This window comes from Monodelphis domestica, chromosome 3 (genome assembly GCF_027887165.1).
Source record: "Monodelphis domestica isolate mMonDom1 chromosome 3, mMonDom1.pri, whole genome shotgun sequence".
Taxonomy (NCBI): Eukaryota; Metazoa; Chordata; class Mammalia; order Didelphimorphia; family Didelphidae; genus Monodelphis; species Monodelphis domestica.
In genome coordinates, this window is record NC_077229.1 from 31397434 (window position 1) to 31425347 (window position 27914).

A 27914-nucleotide genomic window follows, 5' to 3' on the forward strand; every position below is an offset into this window, starting at 1 on the left:
TAGTATGTTAATATCACTAGATATTAATGTAGGCAAACCTTGCAATTAATAAGAATTATAACTTTTACTGGTCTAGCATTTTGTGGGTCAGATTCTATATTTTAACCATTTTTTAACTGTAGTAATAGCTAGGCAAAAATGAAATTAATCCTGTGTATAAGGGTATGTAGGCACTTGTGAAAAATAACCAGAAATGCTTTTGGAAATATAAATACAATTTGTCTTAAAATTTGGAGTTTTAAAAAATGTTCTGTCCTTGTGCCATTTCCTTGTAGTTAGTATTAGAGATTTTAGATTTGTTGATGAACTGAGCATAAAGGAGTCAGTGAGACCGGACTATCAAATCTATGGACTTCTTTGATAGGATAGTGTGTTTCTCTCTCTGTTAGTAAGTTTCTAGAAAAGTAAATCCCTCCACCATCCCACCAATCCACCCCTCCAACCCACCTCCTCCCCCGCAGTATCAACATCCTACCGAGGCTTAAAGAAACCAAGACTGAAATACATCTATATCCCAAGACTCAATTGGTTTAGTTTTTGTTTTATTTCCTTTGCTTATCATTATAGGTGAATGCTGAGCAGCAGCTCAAAATCCAGGAGTTACAAGAGAAGCTGGCCAAGGTAAAGCTGCAGTGATTACCTTTGCTTCAGACCTAGAACACTAAGGATGAAATAAACAGAATTAGTTAGAATAACAAGGGAAAACAAGAGGATGAGGTAGTGGAGAATCGGAGTTTTGATTGTGTACAGAGTGTGCTAGACTAGCAAGCAGAAATTTTAATTATGATACTTTAGAAACTTGGAAGCTATTTGATTTGGCCTCGAGATGCATTTAATGTTTTATACATTCAGGAATGGAGAAGTGACCTGGTCGTCTTCACATTGCTCTTTTTAAGATCAGTGGCCAGGTGTGACATGGAGGACCTCCACAGTGGAGGAACCAAGCAAGCTTTATACTTTCATGAGGGGGGAAGGAAAAGTGGTCTGGGGAATTTACAACACACCGGGGGCAGCTAGTCAGATTTAATGATTCTCCTCTCAATTGTTGGAAATATTCTTTTTCAAAGATTGAAGTGAAACCCAGTTTTAAGATGTTTAAGTTTTAAGATTGTGGTTGTTGAATGTGTCAAATGTGCTTGGTTGGGTAAATGCCAACCCTTGGACATTCTGGAGTTTCATGAGCCTTTTCTTTGCCTTCATGCAAGCAAGTGCTTTCACTCTTTATCTGTCCTCCTTAACTAGATCTGAGTTCTTTACTGCTTTTGTGTCATGGACCCCTCTGGCAGATTGGTGAATACTGGGGACCCCTTTTCTAAATCATATTTTTAAATACATAAAAGTAAAATACTTAAGAAAATTAAGTAAAAAAAAAGAAGCCAATCTTATTGAAATAGTTATTAAAATATTAAAAATCAAAACAAATTCCTGAACTCCAGGTTAAGAATCCCCTATTCTAGACTGAAATGAAAAATTCTCTGAAAATTTTCCTTCAAAAACAAATTTAGTAGATTGTGAGAGTCTGTCCTAAATTCAATATGACAGTATCTCTAGTCGTTTTTTTTTTCTAGGTTAATTAAAAATTTACTCAAAATTATTCCCAGAAGGATAACCTTTGTTTAATGCATGTGGATTATCATGGCTTCTGTGCCTTTTTTGCTCAGTTGAGGGTTTTTTGGGTACATTTGGGCAGTCTGGAGTTTTGGTGAGAGGCAAGCCATATGGCTTAGTAGGTAGAACTGACTTAGGCATCAGGAAAGATTTGTAGTTCAAAGTCTTGGTTGCGTTTAAGGCCAAACTTGATTCCTTCTGAGTGGCTGTGGACAAGACTTAACTTACCAAGCCTCAGTTTTCTTATTTGTAAAATGGGAATGATAATATTTGTACTGCTTGCCTTCCAAGGCTGTGATGAGGGTACTCTGTGTACTGTCAAGGGCTATGTAAACAGGATCTGTCTGTATCACTATAGGCTGTGAAAGCTAGCTCAGAGGCGACGGAACTGCTTCAGAATATTCGTCAGGCAAAGGAACGAGCTGAGGGGGAGCTGGAGAAACTACGCAACCGAGAAGACTCTTCTGAGGGCATGAGAAAGAAGTTGTTTGAAGCGGAGGTGAGTGATGAGGAAGTACCAGAGCTTGGCTGGAGTCACTGCTTATGAGACCATCAGCTGCTATGCTCCATCGTGCTTACTTTGAAAAGCCTAGAAATCATTTAAGACTTGAGGAACTATAAAATGTTTTCCCCACGAGGGGTGAACGAGATATGGCTTGAAGTTGAGAGATTTTCTGATATGATGTTCTTGTTTTCACTGATTTTTCTCTGATCCCCTCATTGATCTGTAGGAACTCCTGCTTGTACAGGTTAATTAATGTCAGTCTTGTTTTTCTTTCTGTGTTCTCTAGCTCAGAGGCCTCATCCTTTTGTATGACCTTAAATGTTATCTCTAGCATTATGACATTGAAATCTTCATCTTTAGTCCTGTTCTCTTACTACCCAAACTCTGCTTCCATGTTTCAAACCACTCACTAAGGGTTAGGGTTAGCATAGGGGCCAGCATACCTCAAAAAGAATCAATTATCTTGATCATTCTTGAAGCAGTCACTTTCCTCAGGTCACCTGTCCTTCTGAGTTTTCTTCTTCTTTTCTAATTCTCCCGATCACTTAACCTGAGGCTTGATATTCTGCTTTTGACTTTAGCTCATACTTTCCTTTCATTCCCAGTCAGCCATCAAGGTTTCTTTTTCTTGATTGTTTTTCCTTTATAATACCTCTCCAGTCCCTTTACTACTACCCTAATCTAGGTTCTCATGACCTTCTGTTTAGATGACTGCAACAGATTCTGGGTAAGCTGCTTTAGCTCCACTTTCCCCCTCTGGTGAAACCCATATTCCACACCAAAATGGTCAGTCAAAAAGCATTTATTAAACATTTCCCATGTGCCAGGTATTGTGCTAAGTACTAGAAATATGAAGACACTGTATGTCACATCATTCACCAACTCAGAATTCTTTAATGTTTTCCTGCTTATTAGCACATTAAATGTAAACTTCTTGGCTTACCTTTTTTTTTTAAACCCTTCCTTTCTGTCTTAGAATTGATACTAAGTATTGATTCTAAGTCAGAAGAGTGGTAAAGGCTCGGCAATTGTGGTGGTGTGGTTAAGTGACTTGTCCAGAGACACACTGCTAGGAAGTGTCTGAGAACAGATTTGAACCCAGGACCTTCTGACTCCAGACCTGGCACTCTATCCACTGTGCTACCTAGCTGCTCCTCTGCTTACCTTTTAAGGCCCTCTGTTTTGGCATTGGCCTATTAATTCAGGTTTATTCTGTATGACTCTTACAGCAAACCCTGTATTCTAGACAGGCTGATTCCTCACTGTCCCATGAATGTGCCATGCTCATTGTCACCTCCATTTTAAGGCTCACATTATTCCTTTTGTGTGGGATGCCTATCCTCACCTCTCCTCCTATCCACATCTTATCCATCCCACAGCCTACTTTCTCCATGAAACCTTCTTTATTTATTTCAGCCCTTATTGCTCACTCTCTCACCTTTAAAACCTTTTTAATGCTTAGGATTTGTACCATGTCATTTAGTACTTCATTCTGTATCTTTTGTTTATGGTTGTTTCATGTCTTGTCTTCCCAATTAGACTAAATATTTTGAGGTCCAGGACCATGTCACAGATTTCTTTTTGTAATTCTTCATGGCACTTAATGCAGTGTTTGGCTCATTGAGCTGCTTAATAAATATTTGTTGGTTGATTATAATCTATAGGAACGACGCCATTCTCTGGAGAACCAAGTAAAGAGGCTAGAGACTGTGGAACGCAGAGAAAACAGACTGAAGGATGATATCCAGACTAAATCACAACAGATTCAACAGATGGCTGATAAAATTCTGGTGAGCAAGAAAGTATGCAAGTGGAGAAAATAATGGGTCAGAGGTTGCAGGGAAAAAGAGAAGGGGACATGAATTCCTTGCCTAGGAAAAGTTCTTTGAATGGGACAGTGTGTTTGGTTGGGCAAATGCCAGTTCCTGGTCATTCTGGAGTTTCACGAGCATTTCCCTTGCTTGAATAGATAGAAAATAGATAAGAAGAGAACATGTCTGGGCCCACCATATCCAAGAATGAGATGAATAGTTGAATGCTGGTGTCCGTAGCACTAATCACAGAGAAGTACTTTGACCTTAATTATAGATGCTCTCTTTGGCATTTTTTATGTGAATTCATATCATTGCCAGTAAATTTTATCAAAGCATTTACTGGCTATTATCAGCATAGCCTTGTATGGTTATTAACTCTTTGGTACCTATCCTAACAAACTTGAAGCATTTAGGCTTTAAAGAGTGAAATCCAGATTGTTGCCCTTAGCGGAGAGCATAAATTAGTCACCCAAAATTGTTTTTCTCAGAGTAGTATTTGTCATAGATCCATACGCGCCCACTCACTTTCTCTGCTACAGTTGGGATTTTTTTAAAACTTCCTTAGCTCTAGCAAGTCTTTTTTTAGGTTAATAACCATAATGATTCTGTTTTAGGCACTGATGACCAAATTAACCTAATGGGTGAAACTCCTGGCGGTATTTTCAGATATCTTGAGCATGTGCCTGGTGGCAAGGCTGATGAATGTTTTTAAATGATCCCTCAGTAGCCAACCTAACCCTAAACCCAGAAATGTTAACCAAAATAGGAAAGACTTAATGATATAGTCTTTGTTGATAATGTTTTCTTTGCAGAAGAAGCAAGTGCTTTTGAAATAGACCATGTTATTCCACTGCACAGACAGAAAAACTGTGGGCTGGTCATAACCTCTTTTTGCTTTAATATTGTGTGTGAATAACAATAATCAGAATTTAAAACTACCCAATATTTTCAGTCTTCCAAATTTTATAATCACTTCAAAATTTTTCAAAGTTGTGTGTGTGTGTGTGTGTGTGTGCGTGCATGCGTGCGTGTGTGCGTGCGTGCATGTGTGCGGTGCAAAGACACGGTCCTGTCCAAAGGTTATTGCAACATTGTGTTGGACTCAGATGAATGAATCTAAAGAAATGGGACAGCTTTGTCTGGGGTAACTCCATAAGCATACAGAAGAGGAAGTATACTTTGTGCTGCTTCTGTTCTTTCACCAAAGCTGTGCTTAACTATTAATTGACAAATGCATTAGGTTGCTATTTTTTAATAGTTTAAGACATTTTGGTGGATAACAGTTGTGCTTGCCCTTAAAGGACTGAAGAAATGAATGAATGTGTCCTAAACAGTATACACTAAAGGGAAAAAACCCCCAAAACTTCACAAAAAGAAAGCAGATTTAGAATATTTATATTTCCTAGGAGTCTAATGTTGTTTGCATTAAAAAAATTTAATCTCTGAAGCCTTGGGGTATGGAGCTATGCCTCCTGACTCACTAGCAGCAAATGGGTGTTTAGGGTCCTGACTCAAAGGCTGTGTTTTTGCTGGGACTCCATTGCCGTCATTGTACTTAGTAGGATTGGAAACAGGCTATGGGGATTCTTGAAGTTGTTTTCTTACCCTTTATGAAACAAAATTTTCATATACCTAAGTATTTTGATATTGTCTTTTCAGTAATTGGAGGGACCCATTTGCTCAGGGACAATGTTGGTCTGTATGGTACCTGTGTTGCAGATGGGAGATATTGATGAAAAAGTTTTATTAAAATGGTACTTTAGAAATCTTTTCAACTTCAGGTTTACTTTACTCTAAAATATTTGATCACAAAAATCCAAATATTCAGAACAAATAAATTAAGAAATAAAGGATAATTCCTATCTTATGAGATTCTTGTCTTTTACCAAATAATTAGCATGGCATAGTAGATAGACTACCATACTGGGGATGACAGAAAATCTGTGTTCAAATCCCACACCTGATAATCTGTGAACCTGAGTGAGTTTATTTCCTAGAGCCTAATTTTCTCATCTGTGAAGTGAAGTTTATTTGTAGACAATGTAGTATTTATTGTATGGCACCCAACCAGGCCACTGAGTGGAAAAGTTTAGGTGCTAAAAAGATGGTCCTTTGTTTCAGAGAAAAACTAGAGTTCTTTAAAAGAACTGCATAATCTCCAAAGGAAAACCAAAGTGTACAACTCTGTTTGGGGGGGGGGGGGTTAGGAATTATTGTCTTAAGACCTGTGAGCTCCTGGAAATCTCTCTAGCTGCACATCTTAGCTTGGACAACAGGCATTCTTCATCCACTTGATATTTCTTATGTGGATAATTAGACTGACCTTTTTTAGATTGATGCTAGCTCAGAGGATTCTGCAATGTTCTAGGATTTGATGAAATCAATATAATGTTATTTGCAAATAAGAACATCAGGGGGACCTTACCATTGATAGGGACTTGAATTTTAGAATCGCCCAAAAGTAGTGATAAAGGGAAAGCATGGTGACTATGGACCATCTGCAGCATATTCTGGATACAGAATTGCTGAAAGAAAAGTAGGTTGAAGGATTTCATCAGAGAAATAGGTTTCTGGGGGAAAATATGGACAAGTTTTATAGCAATCCATAGATAGCTCATATGGTCCATTGATATCCATAGACTGTCGGGAGTAGCGAGTAAAGGGGGCATATATTTTGTGTCTACTTCCTGGAGGTTGTCAGAGACTCCACTGAGATTGTGTCTATAAGGGCCTTTTCAGACTTTAAAGCTTTATTCATTCATTAAGCATTTCAGTGCCTACCTACAATGTGCCAGGCACTGTGCTAAGCCCTTTATATAAGTAGTAGTTAAAAAAAAAGTCACTTCATAGGATGTGTAGATTATCAGCTTTAGAGATGAAAGAGACAGGACAGTAGGGTTTGTTTAGTCCAACTTCCTCATTATATAGACAAGCACACAAAAGCCCTAAAAGGTTATGTGACTTTCCCAAGATGCCACAGCTGATAAATAGCAGGGTCAGAATTCAAATTTGGATCCTCTGGCTCTGCACATGGTGAGATTTCCACTGGACCACAATGTGTTTCTATTTAAAATACTGCTGTGTCAGCTATTCTTTTTACACTAAACTTTTTGAGAATTTGTTTCTTCTAATGTACACTCTGTGTGTTGCTCTTTTAGAATGAAAAAGACTTAAATCTTAGAAATTTGGAAATTTGTGTGCACATACCTCAAACATTTTCTTCTCTTTGCATGTTCATAATCTTGCCAATTTCCTTGCCCTTCAGAATTCTTGCAACAGTGTCACTTCAGAGAAAAGTTGCTTAGCTCTTTGTAGAATCAGGTGCAGATTTTGTGTAATGATTTTGGTGGTGGCCAGATTTCTGGCAATCCTGGTGTAGAGGGAATGGCTTTGCAACTAGCGCATGTGCTTATCATTGGGATGCTGCCCTGTTTTAAAGACCATCCTAATGTTAGCAAATGAATGAGATGGTTGCTAAGTGACAGAAAACATGAGCAAACTACTTGTAAAAATAAAGTTTTGGAGATTTACAATGTAACTTTACTAGAAAAGAAAATAAAGACATTATCCATATTTTACCTTTAAAGTGCATGTGTAAATTTTCAATAATCAATACTATTTTGTGTTTTTACATGGTATTTCTTCTTCTACAGACTTGCATGTATCAGCATCTATATGCTTATTTTTAGTATGATATTTTAGTTTTTGAAGCATTAAATTATTTCTGCTCCTGAGCAACATGCTGAGTTTTTAATATAGAAAAATTATAATTTTTTTATGAGAATAAAAGTTATTTTTCTTTTTAAAAGGCTATCCTAGCAGAGAAAAATGGACCAAGATGACAATTCTTAGAGGATACTGATACCGTTAGGAAATATTTTTGTCTTTATTTGCATGATGGGTTCACATTGTAGTAGAAAATGTGGAGTCATAGGGACAGGAACTGGCTTAGTTGCACCAGTAGCTTTCCTCACATTGCCCTTAGAATGAGAGAGAGAGGAGGGCTGGGAGGGGGAGAATAATAGAGAGATAATGAGGGAGAGAGAGAGAGTATAATAGAGAGAGAGAGATAATGAGAGAGAGAGGAAGAAGGGAGGGAGAGAGAGGAGAGCGAGAATGAATATGTCAGGCCTTCAAATACAAACCCCTTATTACTTCCTAAGCACAATGATGGTTTCCCTTTCCTTCTGAGGGGGAAGGAAATGCCTGTTAATTATACTGCATATATATACCAAAGTTATGTTAACCATGTATGCTAAACATACTTTGGGTATATTATTTATTCCCTCTGCACGCCTGACCTTTTACTCTTTTGTATTCAGGAGCTGGAGGAGAAGCACCGGGAGGCTCAGGTCTCAGCCCAGCACCTAGAGGTGCATCTGAAACAAAAAGAGCAACTCTACGAGGAAAAAATTAAAGTAAAGAGACTTTCTAATCTCCCTGAGCGCACCCCTTGTACACGTCACAGACTCTTTCTGTTCCCTGGTCACTTATGGGGCTCTTCTTCTGAGGCTTCTGGAGCTCTGAGTAAACTCTGTCTTTAGTCTTTTGTGGGAGGTTTTTTAATGTTATCCATGGGGGGATTTGGAAGTCAGAAGTTTCTTTGATAACCATATTTTCCCCTATCATTTTTGAGACAAACTTTTATCTCATTCTATCTTCTTTGGAAATCAGACTTTGAAAGAGGCTCTTAAATTTCCTCTGGTGCCATTATTGATTAGGCCAACATAGTTGAAGAGCCATCACTCTTTTTGGAGTTCAAGACCTGTCCTCCTCTTCTGCTCCTGCCCTTGACATCTCTTCTGGCTCCCCCCACCCCCACCCCCACCCCCACCCCCATTTAAGACACCAAAAAAAGAAAACGAAAATAAGGCCAGAGGAGGAGCTCTTACTCAGTTCCCCATTATACCCTTGACTTACCTTTTTCTTTACATTGGCTGGCTGGGTTATGAAATCTCCCATCATAAGTTGGTTCTATTTATGTTATCTGTTTAGAAAAAGCTACCTTATCTTCATTTAGTTCTCTGTGGTAGGCTCTGTTTCTGAACATTCTCCTTGTTTTTGCCCCTTTTAAGTTTACTCTAGGTCCATCGTTTTTATCTTTTCAGACCCAACTCCAAATACATAGGGCCTTAATAGCAAGAGCTTTTAACCTTCCTATTCTTTCTCCCTGCTTTCCTGTTCGCTCCTTCCACAACTTGTCTCTTTTGAGTGATTGTTATGTCTTATTACTGCTGTTATGGCATTGAATTGTCTCACTAGGATTCTGTAATGCCATTTGGGTCACAGTTTTGATCATGTACTAAAACCCTCTATTTTCTCCCTCTCTCAGTGTGGTTCTTGACATAATTTTAGAATTGTGACATAAGCATCCCAGAGATCTGGCAGCCTGTCCCAATGTGTTCTCTTCTGTCTCCCCATGGCCCTGTCTTTACCTTTTGTGCTCATACCAACTGCTAATATTTTTTATACATTGATTCTCATTTAAAGTTTTTCTTATGACATCAATTCTTTGAACTGTGTTCTTTCCTTTCTTCATTAGATAAGCCCCATTCCAGCTGTCTAGTCTTTTTTAGCAAGATGTCCTTATGATTGGTGAAAGTAGTTCTCCTTATAATAGACTTGATAGAAAAGTCACGAACCTTGCCTGTGTCCCAAATTCCTTCTGCTTTATTTTCAACCCCCTGTTGTCCTTGATGTGGTTGCCATCATTTAGGTTAACACAATGAACATCTACCTGAATAAGAAGCATGGGGTAGCATCTAAAGGACTTGGCCAAATTTGAAATATTTTTTCTAATTTTTTTTTTTGATCAGCAGGGAGGAACATGTACTTTCTGGGGTCTTCTGTCCAATTGGTAGATGATGACACTGTCACCTTTTGTTTAGGAACATGTGGCTTCACCGGGGGAAAGCTTCCTCTTCTCAGGGATAAATTTCTTCTTTGACTAGACTGGAACAGATATTTGGAGGACAGTGGCTAACACTGTTCCTTTCCTTGTGTCTGTTTAATTTGACTGGAGCCAGCCATCTTAGTGTTTTACCTTGTTTGCTGGTCCTGGATGTGAACCTAACTGCTATTACTTTAGAACTCTGTCTTCTGCCTTCAGGCTTAACAATCAACCACAGAAGGCTGACTCTATGTCCCCAATGCCATTTTGTTCATCAGTCTGAAGAACGCAGTTTATATTAAGAATGCAGTTCTTATAAATGGGGACTTAACTGTGAGCAGATTTGTCCTAAAAGATGACAAGAATATATGGTGTTTCTTGAAGGGAATTAAAATACCTGCTCAGTGGTATAAAGAGGGTTTTTTTGGTACTCCAGATAACATTTGACACTATTTTATTCCCTAGGCAGCATCTGCTAGCCACAAAAGCTTTTTCTGGGACCCCGTTTGAGAGCAAGTTCTTTTTGTCTTCTTTCTTCCCCTAACACTCATTAGCTTACCTGTGCAGTTTGTCTCCGTAGACTGTAAAGCAATTAGTTTTAAATAGACACTTAGAATGACTCTACCCATTATTTTCCCAATGGATGGTATTATTTGTATTGAACTATAGCCCTTGCTAATTGCTTCCACCCCATCAGTTTTCACTGCTTGCCCCGAAGTTTAGAGGCCTTGGCTTCTTCACTGCTCCTCCTCTTCTCCTCGTCTTTTCCTGGGCAGCAGCCCTCTCATGTGCCCCTGTTTAGTCTTTTTACTAAGCTGTGGTCCTTAGGTCATTCATTTACTGTTCTGTTTTCTTTAGGTATTGGACAATCAAATAAAAAAAGATCTAGCTGATAAGGAAACACTTGAGAATATGATGCAAAGACACGAGGAAGAAGCTCATGAAAAAAGCAAAATTCTCAGTGAGCAGAAGGCGGTAGGTGTAACCAAATTGAAAATTACTTTGAATAGTTGTTTATTACCATGTGTTGGGAACAACATACTTGAGAAGATTCCATTCCTAGGTCCATTGCTTCTATGTTAATAGTCATCATTGTGCTCGATAGAAAGATCTTTGTAAGGGATGATGAAAAAACTGTGCTATGTGATATGATATGATGGTTTCCTTTCAGACAGTGTGGTGTAAGAGGCTTAGGAGGGTTCTCTTCCAGTCCCATTTTCCTCTTCCTTAGCTTTGGGTTTCTTACCTTTCTCAGTCTTGTACATCTGCGATAGGGAATTGGAGACGACGACGATGGAGTAACAAATGAAGAAATAGCATACTTTTCACTTATAAATTCCTGAGGATGAATCCCACAGATTAGCTAATCACAAGTAAATATGGACCCAGCTAATTAAAGCTCTTCAAAAAACTTTCTGGGAGCTACTGATTTTTGTTTCTGTCTTGAAAGAGAAACTGAACATCAACTTGTGTATATGACTTTTATGAATGACATGACTGACATGAGTTAGTCTTTGCCTGTGGCCAGATGATAAGTATTCTATATGTGACTTTTACACAGACCATGAATCTTGACTCAACTGATGGTGTTTTCAGATGTATGTTGTCTAAAGGAGTATTGTGTTTCAGATGATCAATGCTATGGATTCCAAGATCAGGTCTCTGGAACAGAGGATAGTGGAGCTGTCAGAAGCAAATAAATTGGCAGCAAATAGCAGCCTCTTTACCCAGAGGAACATGTAAGTCTCCTAATTCTGGTTGCTTTCTTGGTTGTATCTTAGTGTTTACTCTCCAAGTGCCAACCACACATGTTTTCTCTTTGGTAAATTATGACAAATTCAATTTCTTTGATTTGTAAAACTCCCACATCTTTGCTTAGATCTTAAAACCTTTCTTTTGCGTAATGCTCTTCTCATCCAAGTGTCACAATCAACCCTTTCTCTCCTTTTCTCTTGATGGTTTGATGTTGTCTTGGCAGGAAGTCTGCAGTGGAATGGTCCGGGAACCTAAGCTTGGGCTTGTGCCTTTAATTATTTTGATGAGGCTTGGATAAAAGCATAGATAGCATGGGTATTAAATGCTCAGGTGGGACAGTTATCTAATACTGGAAGACAAAGTCAGCATATCCCAAATTTTGATAGGCCAAAGACAATGACTTGAATCCAATAAGATGAAATTTAAAAGAGATAAATGAAACATTATGTTTTGGTTCAAAAGATTGCCTTTATAAGTTGGGGGAGGCTTGCTAACATAGCAGTTTTTCAGAAAAGAAAATCCAGGGGTTTGGGACTAGAAGCTCAATATGAATCAGAATTTGTGGCTGCCAGAGAGGCTAATGTGATCTGAGAGAGCAGGTCAAAGCTGGGGTCTACAGAAAAGCCTTGAGTTCATGCCATATGGGACTGAAGGAACTGAGTAGACTGCTCTTGAAGAAGAGAAGATATGGAGCAAGACTGTTACTGCTTCTCAGGGCTTCATAGGACCATTGCCTGGAAGAGAGGTTAGAGAGAAATAAGAAAGTACTAAATTTAGGCTCTGTGAAGAGGAAAACTTCCTAATAATGAGAGGTATCAAAAAGGAGAATGGACTCCTTTAGAGAGATTTGTGGTGGTTCTTTCTGACTTGAGGTCTTTAATCAATATCGAGTGTGTTACAGAAAGGATTATTTTCCAGGTTCCATCTGAACTTAATTGCTTCTGAAGGCCCTTCTATCATTGAAATTCTGTGATACTTCCTCTAACTCTCTCTCCCTCAGCTCCTTCCTTCCTTCTTTTGTTACCTCTCTCTTCCCTCCTTTTCTCCCTTACTTTCCCATCTTAGAATTGATGCTAAGTATTAGTTCCAAAGCAGAAAAGTGGTAAGGGCTAGGCAACTGGAATTAAGTGATTGCCCAGGGTGACAACTAGGAAGTGTCTGAGGCTAGATTTGACCCCAGCCCCTCCTGTCTCCAAGCTTTACTCTCTATCCACTGAGTTACCTAATTGCTCCCAAATTGTGCTTTCTTAAATACTTCAACTTGCTTTGAGATTGCTAGATAAAAAAGGATATTTTAGTCTCTACAGGCATTGTCAGCAGACTCTTTAATATAACTATTTATAGCTTTGCTTTAGTGTATCTGCATATCTGCATTTCTTTTCAAAGTGACTAGTTTTCCTAATTCTTCAGAGTTGAATTTGTTTTTGTGTGAATGGGTAGCTTTTGTTTTGTTGGCCTCTGGAGAACTTGGAAGGATAGTCAATCGGAGAAAAATCAGAATGGGCTGTCAAATAAGATTCAATTTCTGAATAGTTCTGCTTGTCTTCCCCTAAACTTGTTCAATTAGGACAGAATCATAGCACCAGGCCTAGAGTTTGAATAACCTGGGTTCAGATGTTGCCTCAGACATTTCCTAGTTGTGTGACCTTGGGCAAGTCACTTAAACCTCATTTGCCTAGCCCTTGCCCTTCTGTCTTAAAGTTATTACTGAGCCAGAAAGTAAGGGTTTAAAAAAAAAAACGACAGATTTTACAGTTCATTGGTCTCTGTGGGGCCATTTTTACCTGTCTATGTAGTTTAGGTTATAGTAAGGTAATTCTTAGCCTTTCTGTCTTTCTGGTATTACTTCTAGGCAACTTAGAGAAAGGAGTGGTAGATGTCTGAGGGAAACTAGAAATATTAATATTTAATTCTTTTTTGCTTTTGGGATCTCATTTAGATAGCCTGAGGTGGTAAAGTTAATCTTTTTTGGACATTAAATAGGCACTTTCTGCTCACTTAGAAGTAGACTTTACAATATGCAAAAAAGGAGTTAAATGTTAATATTTCTATCATCTCCCACATGCATGATTAATACCACAGGTGTGGGGACCTGAGCAAAGATGACTAAAAGTTAACCAGATTTTTCCATGATATATATTTGAGCTAGAAATAGGAGATGCTAATTTGGGAGTGATCATAGTCCATTTAATGGGGACTTCTTCCACTATTTTTATATGTACTTTCTAAATCAAATGATGATCTGTAAGTGAAAATATATTTTTGTTTGATTCCCTCCACCCCCATCAGGAAAGCCCAAGAAGAGATGATTTCAGAACTCAGACAACAGAAGTTTTATCTGGAAACGCAAGCTGGGAAATTGGAAGCTCAGAATCGAAAGCTGGAAGAACAGTTGGAAAAAATCAGTCATCAAGACCATAGTGACAAAAGTCGTCTCTTAGAACTGGAGACGAGGCTGAGGGAGGTACAAACTAGGATCACTTTTTCATTACTTTTATGTGCTGAGGAGAAACTTCACCTCCCAATTAACCAAGTTTAACAGGATAGTGAAGGGAGGGGGAGGATCAAAGATAATTCCAAATTTTTAAGCTTGGATGTCTTGAGAGCATAGTGGTGCCAATAATAGGAAATAGAGCAGTGATACGGGACAATCACTCTTTTGGGAATGAGGTCTGAATAGAGAAAGTGAATTTGGTTTAGGCAGCCAGAAATTTGAGGCAATGTTGGACCATCTGAGTAGAAATATCCAGGAAGCAGTTGGAGATATGGGACTTGAATGTAATTTACATTTCTAGGATAAGATAGGGCTATAGACAGATGTTTGGGAACACCTGTATAAAGCTACTAGTTGAAACCCTGGGGATGGATGACACTCCAAGGAAGGGAGCACAGAATGAGAAAAGCAGAGGGCCCAAAATGGAACCTGAAAGGCTCACAGTGGGAAGTATCTTAAATTATAATGGAGTCTTAAGAGGAAAGTTGTTTTTCAGAAGACAGGGAGGTTTTTCATCATGCCTTTAAGTGGTCTGAAAGCCTCAGAGGATAATTAACTTTAATTTTCTAAACTGTTTTTTTTATTAGTTTCTACAATAAGCTTTTTAGCAGAGGGCCTCAGTTAATGCTCTAGTAGTAGAATTAAGTAGTTAAAATACATCTCTGCAGAAAATTAACATTTGAATTGTATTTCTTTCTCTTACTTTTCTTATGAAAATCTTTACCTTATGATGTCTATAGGTAAGGACTCTAGCTCCATCTTAGCAGGGCAAATAGATAGATGCCTCCACTGAAGCTTGTTACTCCAGGCTCACTGTTTATACTGGAAAGACAAGAAGCTCCAATCCTTTGGTGTCTGTATTTCCTTCTGGGATTTAGCTAGGAAGGTCAGCTTCTCAGTTATAATTTTGTTTCATTTTCTTAGGCAACAGGCAGTACATAAAACAGTAATAATAGCTAACTTTCCATATATGTAGTATGTCAAGGAAAACAGGTTGTCATTCAGCCATATGTTACCTTTAAATTCAAGAACACCAGACTATTATTGTAAATAGTCAGTGACTTATCTTAAGTTAACACTCCTTTTATCTTCATATTTTCTCCTTCTGACATTTAAAGAATGAATGGCTCATTCTTAAGCATCATTACTTCCTTGTTCCATGACTCTGGAGACATTTCATTTACAGTTGCCACTAACCACTATATAACCACTTAGATGTAATAAAGCTTCTCAAAGAGTTTCAGGTTATACCTAAAACAAGTAAGTTTATCTTGAAATCTGTGGTCCAATTATTCATGTTCTAAGTGAAATCTACTTTCCCAATTTGTTTTTACATATGTTACCTAGATTCATCTATTCCTATTGGAATATTTGGAGCTTTGGATAATGAACATGCACACCCATTGAATGTCATTTTGCCCTCCCATATTTGTTTTTTGTGTTATTGGCCTATTGGCTTTTTGCTTTGAGTTTTCATCTTTTAGCAATGACAAATGCCTTGTGTTTGGATTTGCAAAGGGAAAGCATTGGAGATCAGAGACTTCTGGTTTTTGAGCTCTGCTTTTACCCTAATAGGCCTCATACCTCTGGTGAAATCCCATAGCATGCTTTTGGAAGTCCACCTCATGAGTGGGCACTGTAAGAATTTGCTTGTCTGCTGAGCAGAGGCACACTAATATTGCTGTTTCCTTCTGGTATTTTTTTTTAACCCTTACTTTCCATCTTGGAATCAATACTGTGTATTGGTTTCAAGGCAGAAGAGTGGTAAGGGCTAGGCAATGGGGGTCAAGTGACTTGCCCAGGGTTACACAGCTAGGGAGTGTCTGTGGCCAGATTTGAACCCAGGACCTCATCTTTAGGCCTGGCTCTCAATCCACTGAGCCACCCAGCTGTCCTCTTCTGGCATTTTAATAGGGTGTAAGAAATACCAGTTTGCAGTGTAATGATGGGGAATTACCTAATAAAAAGTCAGTCAAGACATTTAAAATAAATGAAAGTGGTCTTTCATTCTAATTGAGTTTTCTTAATATTGTAAAAATGCCCATGTTTCTAATGTGAAGTTATTTATAGCTATTTTCTGTGTATGACACAGTTATTAGCTATTTTTTAAAATATAAGAGTAATTGTTCCAATTTGCATTTGAGATTCTTGCTCTGTAGTTCTCTCTTGGCAATATTTCAAGCCCTTGAATATTTTAAAGCAATAGATAGTGTTAAGGCCTAGAACAGTTCTAACACTGGCTAGATTTATCAGATGCAGTCAGATTTGTTGATAGAATATTTTTCTTTGTGCTACCCCAAGTAAACGTTCCGTCAGCCCAGACTCCAATTTGAGGGGCACAGCTGTATCAGGTTTTGCCTTGGTTTCCTTGTCAATTGACTTCCATTCAGCATTGGCTATTTTTCTTAATTAGGTTAGTTTGGAGCATGAAGAACAAAAGTTGGAACTTAAGCGCCAGCTCACTGAACTGCAGCTCTCCCTCCAAGAGAGAGAATCTCAGCTTTCAGCATTGCAGTCAGCCCGAACTGCCCTGGAGAGTCAGCTCCGACAGGCAAAAACTGAGCTGGAGGAGACAACGGCAGAAGCTGAGGAGGAGATCCAGGCCCTCACGGTAGGTGTGTCCCCCACCCCCCACCCCCCCCTACAAAAACAAAAAACAGCCAGAGTGAGTTTGTGTGTGTATATATATCTGTGTGTGTGTGTGTGTGTGTGTGTGTGTGTGTGTAAATATTTTTGGTTTTTCTTTTGGTAATTGTGACTGCTGAAAGTTTCTTTTGGAATGTTGAAGAACTCCCTTGGTATACTCCTCCTCTTTCTTTCAGTTTACCTTTGCATGGTGCTTTATGATTTTACAAGACTCTTTCCTTGGCAGTTAGAAGACTCTGATACTTGAAGTCAAGAAATGGGTTCAGGTCTCCGTTCTACTTCTTATGCTAATCATGTACCCTTAGAGGAATTGCCTTAAACTCCAAGTGTCTGTTTTCTTAGCTATTAGAGTGTTGTACTAGTTAAACTGAAGGGCTTTTCTGATTCTAAATCTCTCATTCTCTGATCCTTCTCACATCTGCATTCCTTAAGAGTAACACAGACATTTTCACCATTTTTAAATGAAAAAAAAAAACAACAAATCGAGGCTCAACCAAGTTTCTAGAGGTTTCCTGAAGCAAGACATAGTGACTTAAGACTCAGGATGATAACCAGGATGTGTTAGGATTGAGACTGGAACCCAGGCATTCTGACTTGAAGGCTAGTGCTATTTTTGCTACAACATACTACTCAGAAATAGTAGTTTGTATTTTCTTTTCCACTAATAGGTAGTTTTCTTAGCTTTGCAGGATATTTTTTCTGGATGTCACCTAGTAAAAGTGTAGATAATGCCATTTCCCCCCTTTTATTAATATAAATTGCCATTCTATCATTTATATATTTTTCTAATCTGGACAACTTGTTTCTTTTTACTAAATTGTTCTTTAAAACTGTGGGTCTTCCTTCTTGATATTTTCTTGATGTCTGGCAAGATCCAAATGGAAAAGATTTAGAATTTATTTTAAAAAGTGACTTCTTCCTGGTGGTTAAATGAAATCTTTATATTTCTATTGCTAGTTTGTTGAAGTTAATTGACATGATCGTTTCCCTTTCTGCTTTTTTTTGTGCTGAAAAGGATTTCTACTATTTATTATTTAACTTATTCATTTATATGTTATCAATTAAGGAATAATTAGTACTTTCTCTATGCCTAGTTTCAATTTAAATAACCTTTTCTCCTTAGAATATTAGTTTGCAATGATGTCCCTCAAATTTAATTTCCTTGGAGCTACAAACTTAGGACATACTTTGCCACTCTGTTATAAGGAAAGGCTCAGTCATATCTTACTTTTTCTATTTGAAATGATGAATACAAAATAGCATGTGTATTACTGCTATTTATCTGCTGGGTGATTGGCCCTTTAAGCCATTAAATTCTTGAAGGTAGAAGGTGCTGTGGACTCTTTTGGAAACCTACCACAGCAGCCTGCCCTGACTCAATTTGGTTGAGATCATTGCCTCAAAATATATGAAGGGCACTTAACTGCCCTTCTCTCTCTGTTGATGCCTAGACCTCTTCTCATCCCTTTGAGGTGGGGTCTCTCTGATTTTATCCCTTCTCTCTTCTCCGTTGGTAGTTCTTCTCAGTCTCATGGCCTTAAATCCCAGATGCCTCACTAGCACTGTATGTGCGACCTTTCCCAAAGTGAGCACATAATTCCTCCTCCCTCTCCACCCCTCAAAGGTGCCGACTCCTTCTGAGGCTATCACCATTCACACCATATTCCATGTTGCACAGTTCCCTTTCCCTCCCTTCTGCTGACACCTGTCACTTGTGGATTTTCTTCAGGCCCCATCCCCAGCTTCTTTCTCTTTTTCTCTTTTGGTGTCCAGTGCTCTGGCACAGGTAATCATGGCCTTGCTGGCATTATTGTGGTGACTGCCTAATGTCATCTCACGAAAGCCATCTGGTGTTTATGCCACAAGCCTTCCTTGTCTTCCTCTGGTGTGTTTGTTTATCCTGAGGCCACGGAATCAGTGTCTTCTTTAATATGGATGCGCTGTCTCTGGTGGTGGAGAGCAGACTGGTTTCATTTTAAAAATACATCCCTGGCAGCCTAGCTCAGGGCCCAGTATAGAGTGGACTCTTCGTAAATGCTTACTGGTTGATCCCTCATGTTCAGTGGCTCTCAATTCCAAGCAAAGTCCAGATCCCTTTGTTCTAGCTTCTCAGCTGAATTTCCGCAGCTCCTGGCCCAGAGCAGCCATTGCAGAGCTGCTTTGCTGATTGATGGCTGTGTCATTGCCCCATGCACCATGGGCTCCAGGCACCTAGCCTAACACAGTTCAGGAAAGGCTCCTGGCCTAACCTTCCTAGCGCTCTTCTCTGTTCTGCTTTTGTCTTGTCAGATTATTAGCCATCCTGTTAGTCTCCATAGATGCCCCTTCCTCCACTAAGCCTTCCTGATGTCCCATAGTCAGTAAGCACCTCAAAGAGGACTGACGCTGTTCACTCCTCCCTTGTGCCTGATGGGTTACTTTGTATGGTGGCTTGCTCTGTTAGTGCCATTTCCATCTTTCTAGACGGTACGCTTTGTTAGGGTGGAGGCTATGCCTTATCTGACATGGTTTCTGTCACCGACTAGCACAGGGATTCATTTGCACACAGAAGGTGCTTAATATACCATTAGCTGAATGGGATGTTATTTTTTAAAAGCGATATGGGCCTCTTGAAATCTAGAAATTTGGTTCTCCTGCCCTGATGCCTGCTTATGAAATTGGAAGTGCTTCTTGTGATTGGCATTTATTCATATGGAGAGTGTGTGTGATGGCTCTTTAAGTGAAACAGCTGGGTTTGTGTTGTAGGCACTCAGAAATCAAAACCTCTTCCTTGTCCATTGATTTTGATATTTGAAGTTTGAGGCCTTTGTATATATGCATACCTGTTCCCTGTTAATATTGTCAATAATCCTGGTTATTGATAACACGAGATTGCTTTTGGATCCTATTCTGTTAAATATGTTCATTTTAAAGAAAGTTTTCTTTTCTGATGAGAAAGATGGTTGAGTTTCAGACATGACATGAGTGTCAAATTAGTTTGATCAAAAACGATCTCTTAAGAGCTCCCAGTGTTTAAATGTGAGCTACTATAGCATGTTCCATTCTAAAAAGAGAATCAGGTTGGATGTGGCAAGATATAAAACAAGGCTTTTACCTCTCAGCAAGAGATGCATGTTTAAAAGAAAGAGTTGCCTGATTTGGCCTTTCTTCTCTTGCCAGATTGGATAGAGCCCCAATTAAACTGTAGATCTCTGTGGAAGTCCCTTGGCAGAGCAGCCATTTGGATGGCTTTTTCCATGTGTACTGCTTTACCACTCTCCTTTGGAGCCACCTTTTCCCCCCTGTGTGTTCAAATTCAGCCACTGTTAATAGAAAATGGAATGAAGTCAGATAGTGTACATAGAATTAAGCGTGTGTAAACAGCTATAGAAGGAGACTTTTTGGTACATTGGGTCTGACTCTCTGAAACCTGTATAGTTCTGATTGTTGGGTGATAGTTTGTGGTGTCTCTGTACTTTGTATTTACTAGTGAGGATTACCTGTGATCTTTTTATGCAGAGGTTGTAAGGACGTACAGAGACCAGCTAGATTTGTGCACATGAGGTGTGAGGGTTATACTGAGACCCAAAGGACGGGTTCTGACTTCTTGGCCTCTTGGCCCAGATTTGTAAATGGGTCTGCCCTTTTGTCTTTTACTCCCAGTCTGCCATTTTGACTTAATGAATAGCACTGCATAAATCAAGAAGCTACCAGAGGTTTTATGCATAGTGTCATTTTTCTTCTCAAATAATGCTCCTATATAGCTCTTTTGTCAGTTTTCCTTCTGGATGCTTATTAAAATCAATAATCAATGCCTACTCAGACCCCAGTTTTTGATACATACATCACTAATTTAATTATAACTTAATTATTAAATTGCCAGAGTAAGAGCCAAGAAACACAATCAAGGATCAGAAATAGGAAGATTTAGTTTGGTGCATGCTTTACATGGAAAAGAAAGTTTGGTTCTTTATCCTAGCATTGCCTGGCTTCTGAAGATAGATAGGAGTGTAATCTTTTGTCCTCATCAGCTGTTTTCTACATAACAAGTCAGTCATATCTCTTGTCCTCTTTCTTCCTGTTCCAAAATTCCCATTAAAAAAAATGGAATAGACAGTTCAAGACAATACATTGTGTAGGAAAGACTGGCTGTAACCTACCATTCTAGCCTTGCCTCTCACAAGTCGCCTTCACACTTAGGCCAACTGGACTGTTTACCTTTCCCTATGCACACTTTGTACCTCTTTATTTTTGCTGTTTCTGAGAGAGAGAGAGAGAGACAGAGAGACAGAGAGACAGAGAGAGGAAAGCAGTCAGGACTCGCACGTTTGTTGATTTAGTTGACTAACAATTCCATTAGTAACATCAAAAACAACCGATTAAAAATCACTATAACAGATACTGTAACCGTGAAAAAGTTTGAAATGTGACACAGACATGAAGTGAACACATGCACCAATAGACTTGCTTGACACAGGGTTGACAGAAACCTTTAATTTATTAAAAAACAAAACTACTTGCAAAGTACAATAAAGTGAAATGTGATAAGGTGAGATATGCCTGTACTTTTTTCTTTTAAATTTCTTTTGATGTTTGAGTAATAATAATAGCTAGCATTCATATAGGACTTTAAGATTTGTAAAACACTTTACAAATATGATTTCATTTGATCCTCACCATCATCCAGAGAGGTAGGTGCTTTTATTTTCCCCATTTTACAGAGGAGGAAAATGAGGCAGACAGAGGTGAAGTGACTTGCCAGGGGTCCCACAGCTAGTAAGAGTGAGGCTAAATTTGAATTCATGTCATCTTGATTCTATCCTTTGAGCCATGAGCTGCTTCCCTGATGACATGGATTATGCTTTAGTGTTGCTTGTTATGTGTTTATTCAGTTTCCTCCAAACTACCAGATGGTGGTAAGCCTTTTTTTTTTCTCTGTCACAGCAGCTTTTACAGGACCTTACACAAAAAAAGCTCAGCCCATATTCTTGAATGAATGAATGACTTCCTTTGTATTTCTATGAGACCACAGAGCATGTTTGGGTTCCTTGTCTTTGGTTTTTTAGGGTATAAGCTTCATGAAGGCAGAGTATACACTGTATGCTGGGCATTCCTTATTATGAGTGCTTAGTAAATAGTAAGTGGTTAGTATGTCAGAGATCAGACACGAGATCTATAATACCTTCTTGTATTGGTACTTCATAGTCAAGAAACTATCCTTTAGAGATTATGTAGTTGTAATCCTGGTGATGAAATGTCAATTCTATTGTTACATATTCAATTAGAGATAGTATTGTTTGACCAGGTATGCCTAGACAGTCTAGTAATTAGTGTCAGTAGAAAAAGATCAATATTATTATTATTGTAATATGACTTCTGAATTCTAATAGGATGGTTAAAACAAACTAGTTGGAGGCAGCTGGTGTGGCTCAATGGATTGAGAGCCAGGCCTGGAGATGGGAAGTCTCAGGTTTAAATGTGGTCTCAAACATTTCCTAGCTGTGTGACTCTGGGCAAGTCACTTAACACCCATTGCTTAGCCCTTAACACTATTCTGCTTTGGAACCAATATTTAGTGTTGATTCTAAGATGGAAGGTAAGGGTAAAAAAATTGTTTTTTAAAATTAAAAACAGTCGTTAATAGCAGCTCACTGATAGACTGGGCAGTCTTTGTATAAAGGATATTTAAAGCTTAATATAAAGAAGCAAGTATAGATTTATACAATTTGAGATCTTAAAGTGGGGGGAGGGATCATCTGATTTAACTCTTCATTTTACAGATGAGGAAAAAGGAAGCAGGTGAAGTGGTTCAAATTCAGCTCAGGTACCACCCCCTCCAAGAAGCCTTTCCTGTTGTCTAGAGTTGTTAGTATGTTCCCGCCTCCTCCACTTATCTTTCATTTTACTTAAATGTGTCATGTCATAGCCCCGTTAGGAGAATGTAATTTCTTTCAGGGGAAGACCTGGTTTGCTTTTAATTTCATAGGTTCTTTGTAAATTGTGGTCAATTTGTTGTCTTGCCTGGGCCTTTTGTGGCAGGAGCAGGATTAGAATCCAGGTTTTCTGCTTCCTAATCTAATGTTCTTCCCACTGTTAGCCAACTTCAGTTAGAAGGTTAGAAAATAACAAGCAGCATAGATTTTCCAAGGGATACATGACTTAGTGTCCTGAGCAACAAAAGCAGCACAAGGTGGCAGCTTTTCTTACCAGGTTGAGAAGCAGAGTTTTGGACTGGAAAGCCTAATGTTGTACCTGTGTTTGGGAGGCAGTGAGAAGTCAAGGCGATTGACCCAGGGAGAGGACAGGAATTTCTATTTTAAAAAACCAAACAAGGCTAGTAAAATAAAATGTAAATTTTGGGACTTTTCTATTGATAATTTTCTGGTCAGCCTATAAAAATTAAATACTTAGAGAGATTATATGCTCTAAATTATATCATGTTGTTAATGCAGCAAAATGTGTACCAGTGAATTGATTTTTTTAAGTCATTTGGCTTGTGCTAGTTGATTCTTTGCCATTAGAGATGTGCAACTTCTGCTTTCCCAACCTACTTTAATTGCTCTCTGGTGTGTTTGACCAATAGCAACTATTAGATTCTATTCTAATGTATACAAAATTGATTATTAACTTCTTACCTTTTAGGCACATAGAGATGAAATCCAGCGTAAATTTGAAGCCCTTCGTAATAGCTGCACAGTGAGTATTAAATAAAGATAATTAAAATACTTCAAAAATTAAGAATGAAAAAGTAAATGATGAGTCTATTTCTTTATTCTCTTCATTTATCATGTGGATGTTTGGCCTAATGTAAATTTAAATTAAATTAAATGGACTGGAATTTTTAATACTTACAGAAAGTTTAGTTTTTGAGATCTCTTGTCAATTTAAAAATAACTAGTCATCCTTCATGTTTTTAAAGGAGATAAGTTGTTAGGCTCAAAATATAATCATCTTTTTTTCCTTTCAATACAACTCATAAGAATGGGATAATAGCCACAGCAAAAGATGAAAGGCTAAAGTTTTTTTTCTCTTAAAATGGGAAAGAGAAATTCAACTGCCCAGACTTGGCTCTGAGGCAGAGAGATCCTGTGCAAGAACAGGCCTCTCTGGCCGGTCAGGCCAAGCAGCTTATCTTTCTAGAGGAAATAACAATTGGGCATCTCTCATTTAAACCATGCCATTTTAAACTTTTTTCTTGGAGCAGCCATATGTGACTTCTGAATTAGCAGATCATTTCCTTGAGCTTTTTAGTGTCAATTAGTGATTCATATGAGAACTGAAAAGTCACTGATTTTTATCCCACAATTCCTTTAGCAGACATGGTTTCTTTATATTAGTTACATAATTGGGGAAATTTCAGAAATGGCAAGTTCTTATTTCAGACTAGTACTTAAGAAGAACTTGCCATTTCTGAAATCTCCCCAATTATGTAACTAATATAAATATATATATGTGTGTATATATATATATATATATATATATATATATTCATATTTTCTTCTAGAAGAAAAGACTGTCTGGCTCCATTCATTTGTGACCTCTATTCTATCTTGACTATAGATCCCCTTGATTGCCTACTTATTTATGTCTTCATGTTCTAACTACCCAGCCCCCTGTTTTCTTTCCCTGCCAAATATTTTAGGGTCTCCTAGATGTTGAATCATCTTTTTCAGAATAACATTTCTTTTCCCCAGCAAATTGTGTAGCAGCAGAATTACTTTTTGGGGATAAGAAGTCCTTCCATCCTGTTTTTGGGGCTTCCACTTTTGTGTGCCCATTAGTTAGAGAGAGCTTTATACAATGCTGTTGCTGTCCTCCCATTTCCTTATCAGTTTCAACCAGCAATTTCTTTCTCATTCTATTCCCTCTTCTTTGCTTTCTCCTCTAGTGTTCTTAATTCCACATTTTCCATAATAGCTGTACATATTATAAATGGGCACTTAAACACTGAGCCAATGTATATATGTCATTTTTATATATCTTAAAATGAGGTGTATTTTAAAGATGTAGGTCAGTTAGCTGGTCCAACTTTTTAGACTTTTCTTGGGAATTTGCCTTTTTTCTAGGATATAGTAGTGTTTTGTTCTTAACAGACAATAGTTAAGAGAGATTTAATTCATCTGGTTAAAATTCTTCCCCCAAAATGCTGGTGAGATCTATCTGGAATTATCTTAAATAATTCATGAATGTGTAATCATGGGTATTCCCTGAACCTCTTGAAGACTCCTCAGGGTACTCCATCTGTAGAGAGGGGCAAAGAATACCCTCAGAATCATTGTGAAGAAAGAGCTTTGCAAATCTCAAAGCTCTGTGGAAATGTGAGCTAACAAGTCTGTCTTGGAATTATTACAAAGTATGGTTTGGTTCCAAGGCAGAGGAGTGGTGAGGGCTAGGCAATGGGGGTTAAATGACTTGCTCAGGATCACCTGGCTAGGAAGTATAAAAGTTAAAATTAGGGGGCAGCTGGGTAGCTCAGTGGATTGAGAACCAGGCCTAGAGACGGGAGGTCCTAGGTTCAAATCCGGCCTCAGCCACTTCCTAGCTGTGTGACCCTGGGCAAGTCACTTGACCCCCATTGCCTAGCCCTTACCACTCTTCTGCCTTGGAGCCAATACACAGTATTGACTCCAAGACGGAAGGTAAAGGTTTAAAAAAAAAAAGTTAAAATTAGATCTCAGTAATGAAAATATTAAATTTTAAGGGATTTATTAATGATCATTAGAAATCAAGGAATAAAGAGGATACAAAATAAAGATCACGTGCCCATGGCTGATTAGCCATTTCAAAATTCCCACTCACCACCACCTTGCTTGGCGACAGGGCCAAAAAGAGGGTGGGATCCTCCATGTTTCAGCATAATATCCCTATCTACAAAAAGTACATAGCGATAGGAAGTCAGTGGGCTTCCGGGAAATGTAGTTGTTTTTTAGGGTAACAGATCTTCAGTTATATATTACTCCCTGAGATCTGTGGAAACCTAGTCTCTCCAATGGATCTTATAAACATAACCAACTTTTAAATTATAATAATTTGAGGATAAGAGGAAAAAAGAGAACAAAACCAATGATTGCTAGACATATTTATAAAAAGCTAGTTGGGAGGAATCCCCTTTGGCATAAGAGTATAGAAAAAAAACAACTGCATTCAACTCCACACAGTTTCTGGTGCAGTGCGTAGTCTGTGGAGTCATCTTCACTGTTCATTTTCTGGATTCTGAGAGGTAGCATGTTTCTTAAACTGAAATTACTCTCAAAAAGAATTTAACATTTGCATTTTAGAATAATAATACATTCCCCTCTGAAGAGGGTGTTCAAAAACACAGGAATCACTTAGGGATGCATTGTTGAGTTTTGAGGTATATGAATCAATTGGTAAGAGAAATAAAAAACATCCAAAAAATCCAAATAAAAGAGAAAAGATCACTTCTGGATGAAATATAGACTACCAAAGTCTTATGTGTAAAAATTTTAATTAAAGGAATATAAACCTATAACAAGTCTTTGAATCAGGGCCCAATTAAAGTAATTTCTATCCCACAAGTCTATAGGACAAATGGAGTAATATTTCACTTACCCATTTGCAGCCAAGGCTACAGGGAGTTGCCATTCTATAAGAGAGGAGAAAAGACTAGATTTTTGTGTGGCAGGGAAGTGTCATTCCCTGGTCTGATTTTTCCTTTACTCTCAGTGAGAGGGGGAGCCAGGATGATAGCCAAACTTGTGAGTATTTCACAAAGAGTGTGGGTACAAGGTGTCCTTCATCTTGACATATATTAACCTTGAGTCTCACACTAGGTACAATACAATTGTATTGGTTTAGAAGTCCATCAATCCTACCTGGATTGGTTTGGTCCTTTTTGACCTTGTGCTCAATTGGCATTATACAAGTAGCTTTGTGCTTCTTTGGCACTGTGCAATGTATTCCTTTTTGTATTCCTTCTCCTGGAATCAGACAGAATCATTAAGCAAGGTCTTATAATTTTTTTTAAACAATGACATTTTTATAGTCTAAAGCTTTTGGGATATGCATTGACATTATAGCAAATATATATTTTAACTTGCTGCAAAATCAAAAAAGTTTAAGAAACATCTTCCCAATTCTGTTGACCTGTGCTTCAAATACAAAAAAGGAGAGAAAAAATAAGATTGAAATAGTATATTGCACCTGCAAGCAAAAACAATAATAAAAAAGTTTTAAAAATATGTAGCGTACAGACATTGAAACACTGTGTCAGCTATGGAAAGTTAAAATACAAAGGTTTCTCACCAAAAATGAGATCTATTTCCTTTTCAAACTTGGCCATGATCCATTAACAGTTTTTTATAAAGAACAGTGGTACAGCATGTAATGCACATTCGTGAAGTTTCAAAAACCCTCCAAATTACAATAGCCCATTAAATGACAATAGCAAGCAAACCCACTATCATTATGAGTCTGCTGCATGACATTTAAAAAAACCCTTAGAATGTAATGCGTACTTGTCACAAGTTTTTCAGGTATAGCAATGTTTCAAATTTGGTTGAGATATTTTTTTTAAAAATCTATTACTGCCATCATTAAAAAAATGTTGCAGAGGATTCTAGAAAAAACCAAACTGCTATACTGTTGATGTTGGGTCTAAAAATGTCACCAAGAATCTAGATCATTCTGGTTGAAGGGTAGAGTGAACTAAAGAGTTACAAATGAGAGATGGTCCCTTTTGGGAGCCATCTAGGCATACCGTGCCTTGGGATCAACTTCCCAGCTCATTTTGTATGAGACTGTTACGTCCCATCCATTCGCATTTTTACAAATGCAGGTGGTGGGGATTATAATTGTACTCCACTTCAGCTATCAAAATGGACCCCTTACCTCTTGTTACAAAGAACTCAAGAGGTAGCAAAATCATCAGTCAGTGTTGTTAAAAGAAAAATCCAAAAATCATGTCTGAAGACTACTTAAAATCAATTTGAGATATTTAGCTCATTAAATTTTTCAAAGGTTGTTAGTGAGGTTGTGTCCATCATCTATGTGACAATTAATAAATGCAAAATGGGGGAAAAAACTGTTTTGTGACTTTTACTATATATATATATATTTCAGTATAGTTATAGAGGGAAAGTAATAGAATATGTCTAATAGTTAAAACACAGGTTAAAATGATTCAGTGTAACAGAATAGTATTGATCAGATTAATATATGAACTTGAAACAAAATTAAATCTTAAAGCAAAACAATCAGCAA

General features: G+C 38.0%; 1 protein-coding gene and 1 long non-coding RNA gene across 6 annotated transcripts in view; one reads left to right on the forward strand and one right to left on the reverse strand.

The window, feature by feature from the left end:
* CIT (citron rho-interacting serine/threonine kinase) overlaps positions 1-27914 on the forward strand; it is a 173754-nt gene that overhangs the window by 91015 nt on the left and 54825 nt on the right. For all 5 annotated transcript variants that reach the window (XM_001363096.4, XM_007490328.3, XM_056821651.1 and 2 more), the window contains 9 exons: positions 568-621; positions 1967-2107; positions 3778-3903; positions 8250-8345; positions 10676-10792; positions 11447-11556; positions 13862-14036; positions 16480-16677; positions 23334-23387. In XM_001363096.4, coding sequence (XP_001363133.1) covers positions 568-621; positions 1967-2107; positions 3778-3903; positions 8250-8345; positions 10676-10792; positions 11447-11556; positions 13862-14036; positions 16480-16677; positions 23334-23387 — 1071 coding nt within the window. The remainder of the gene's footprint in view (positions 1-567; positions 622-1966; positions 2108-3777; positions 3904-8249; positions 8346-10675; positions 10793-11446; positions 11557-13861; positions 14037-16479; positions 16678-23333; positions 23388-27914) is intronic.
* LOC103092291 (uncharacterized) lies at positions 521-9342 on the reverse strand. The gene is made up of 3 exons (XR_466097.3): positions 8848-9342; positions 7135-7355; positions 521-661 (listed from the first exon to the last, which is right to left on the reverse strand). It is a non-coding gene; the product is annotated as an uncharacterized LOC103092291 (long non-coding RNA).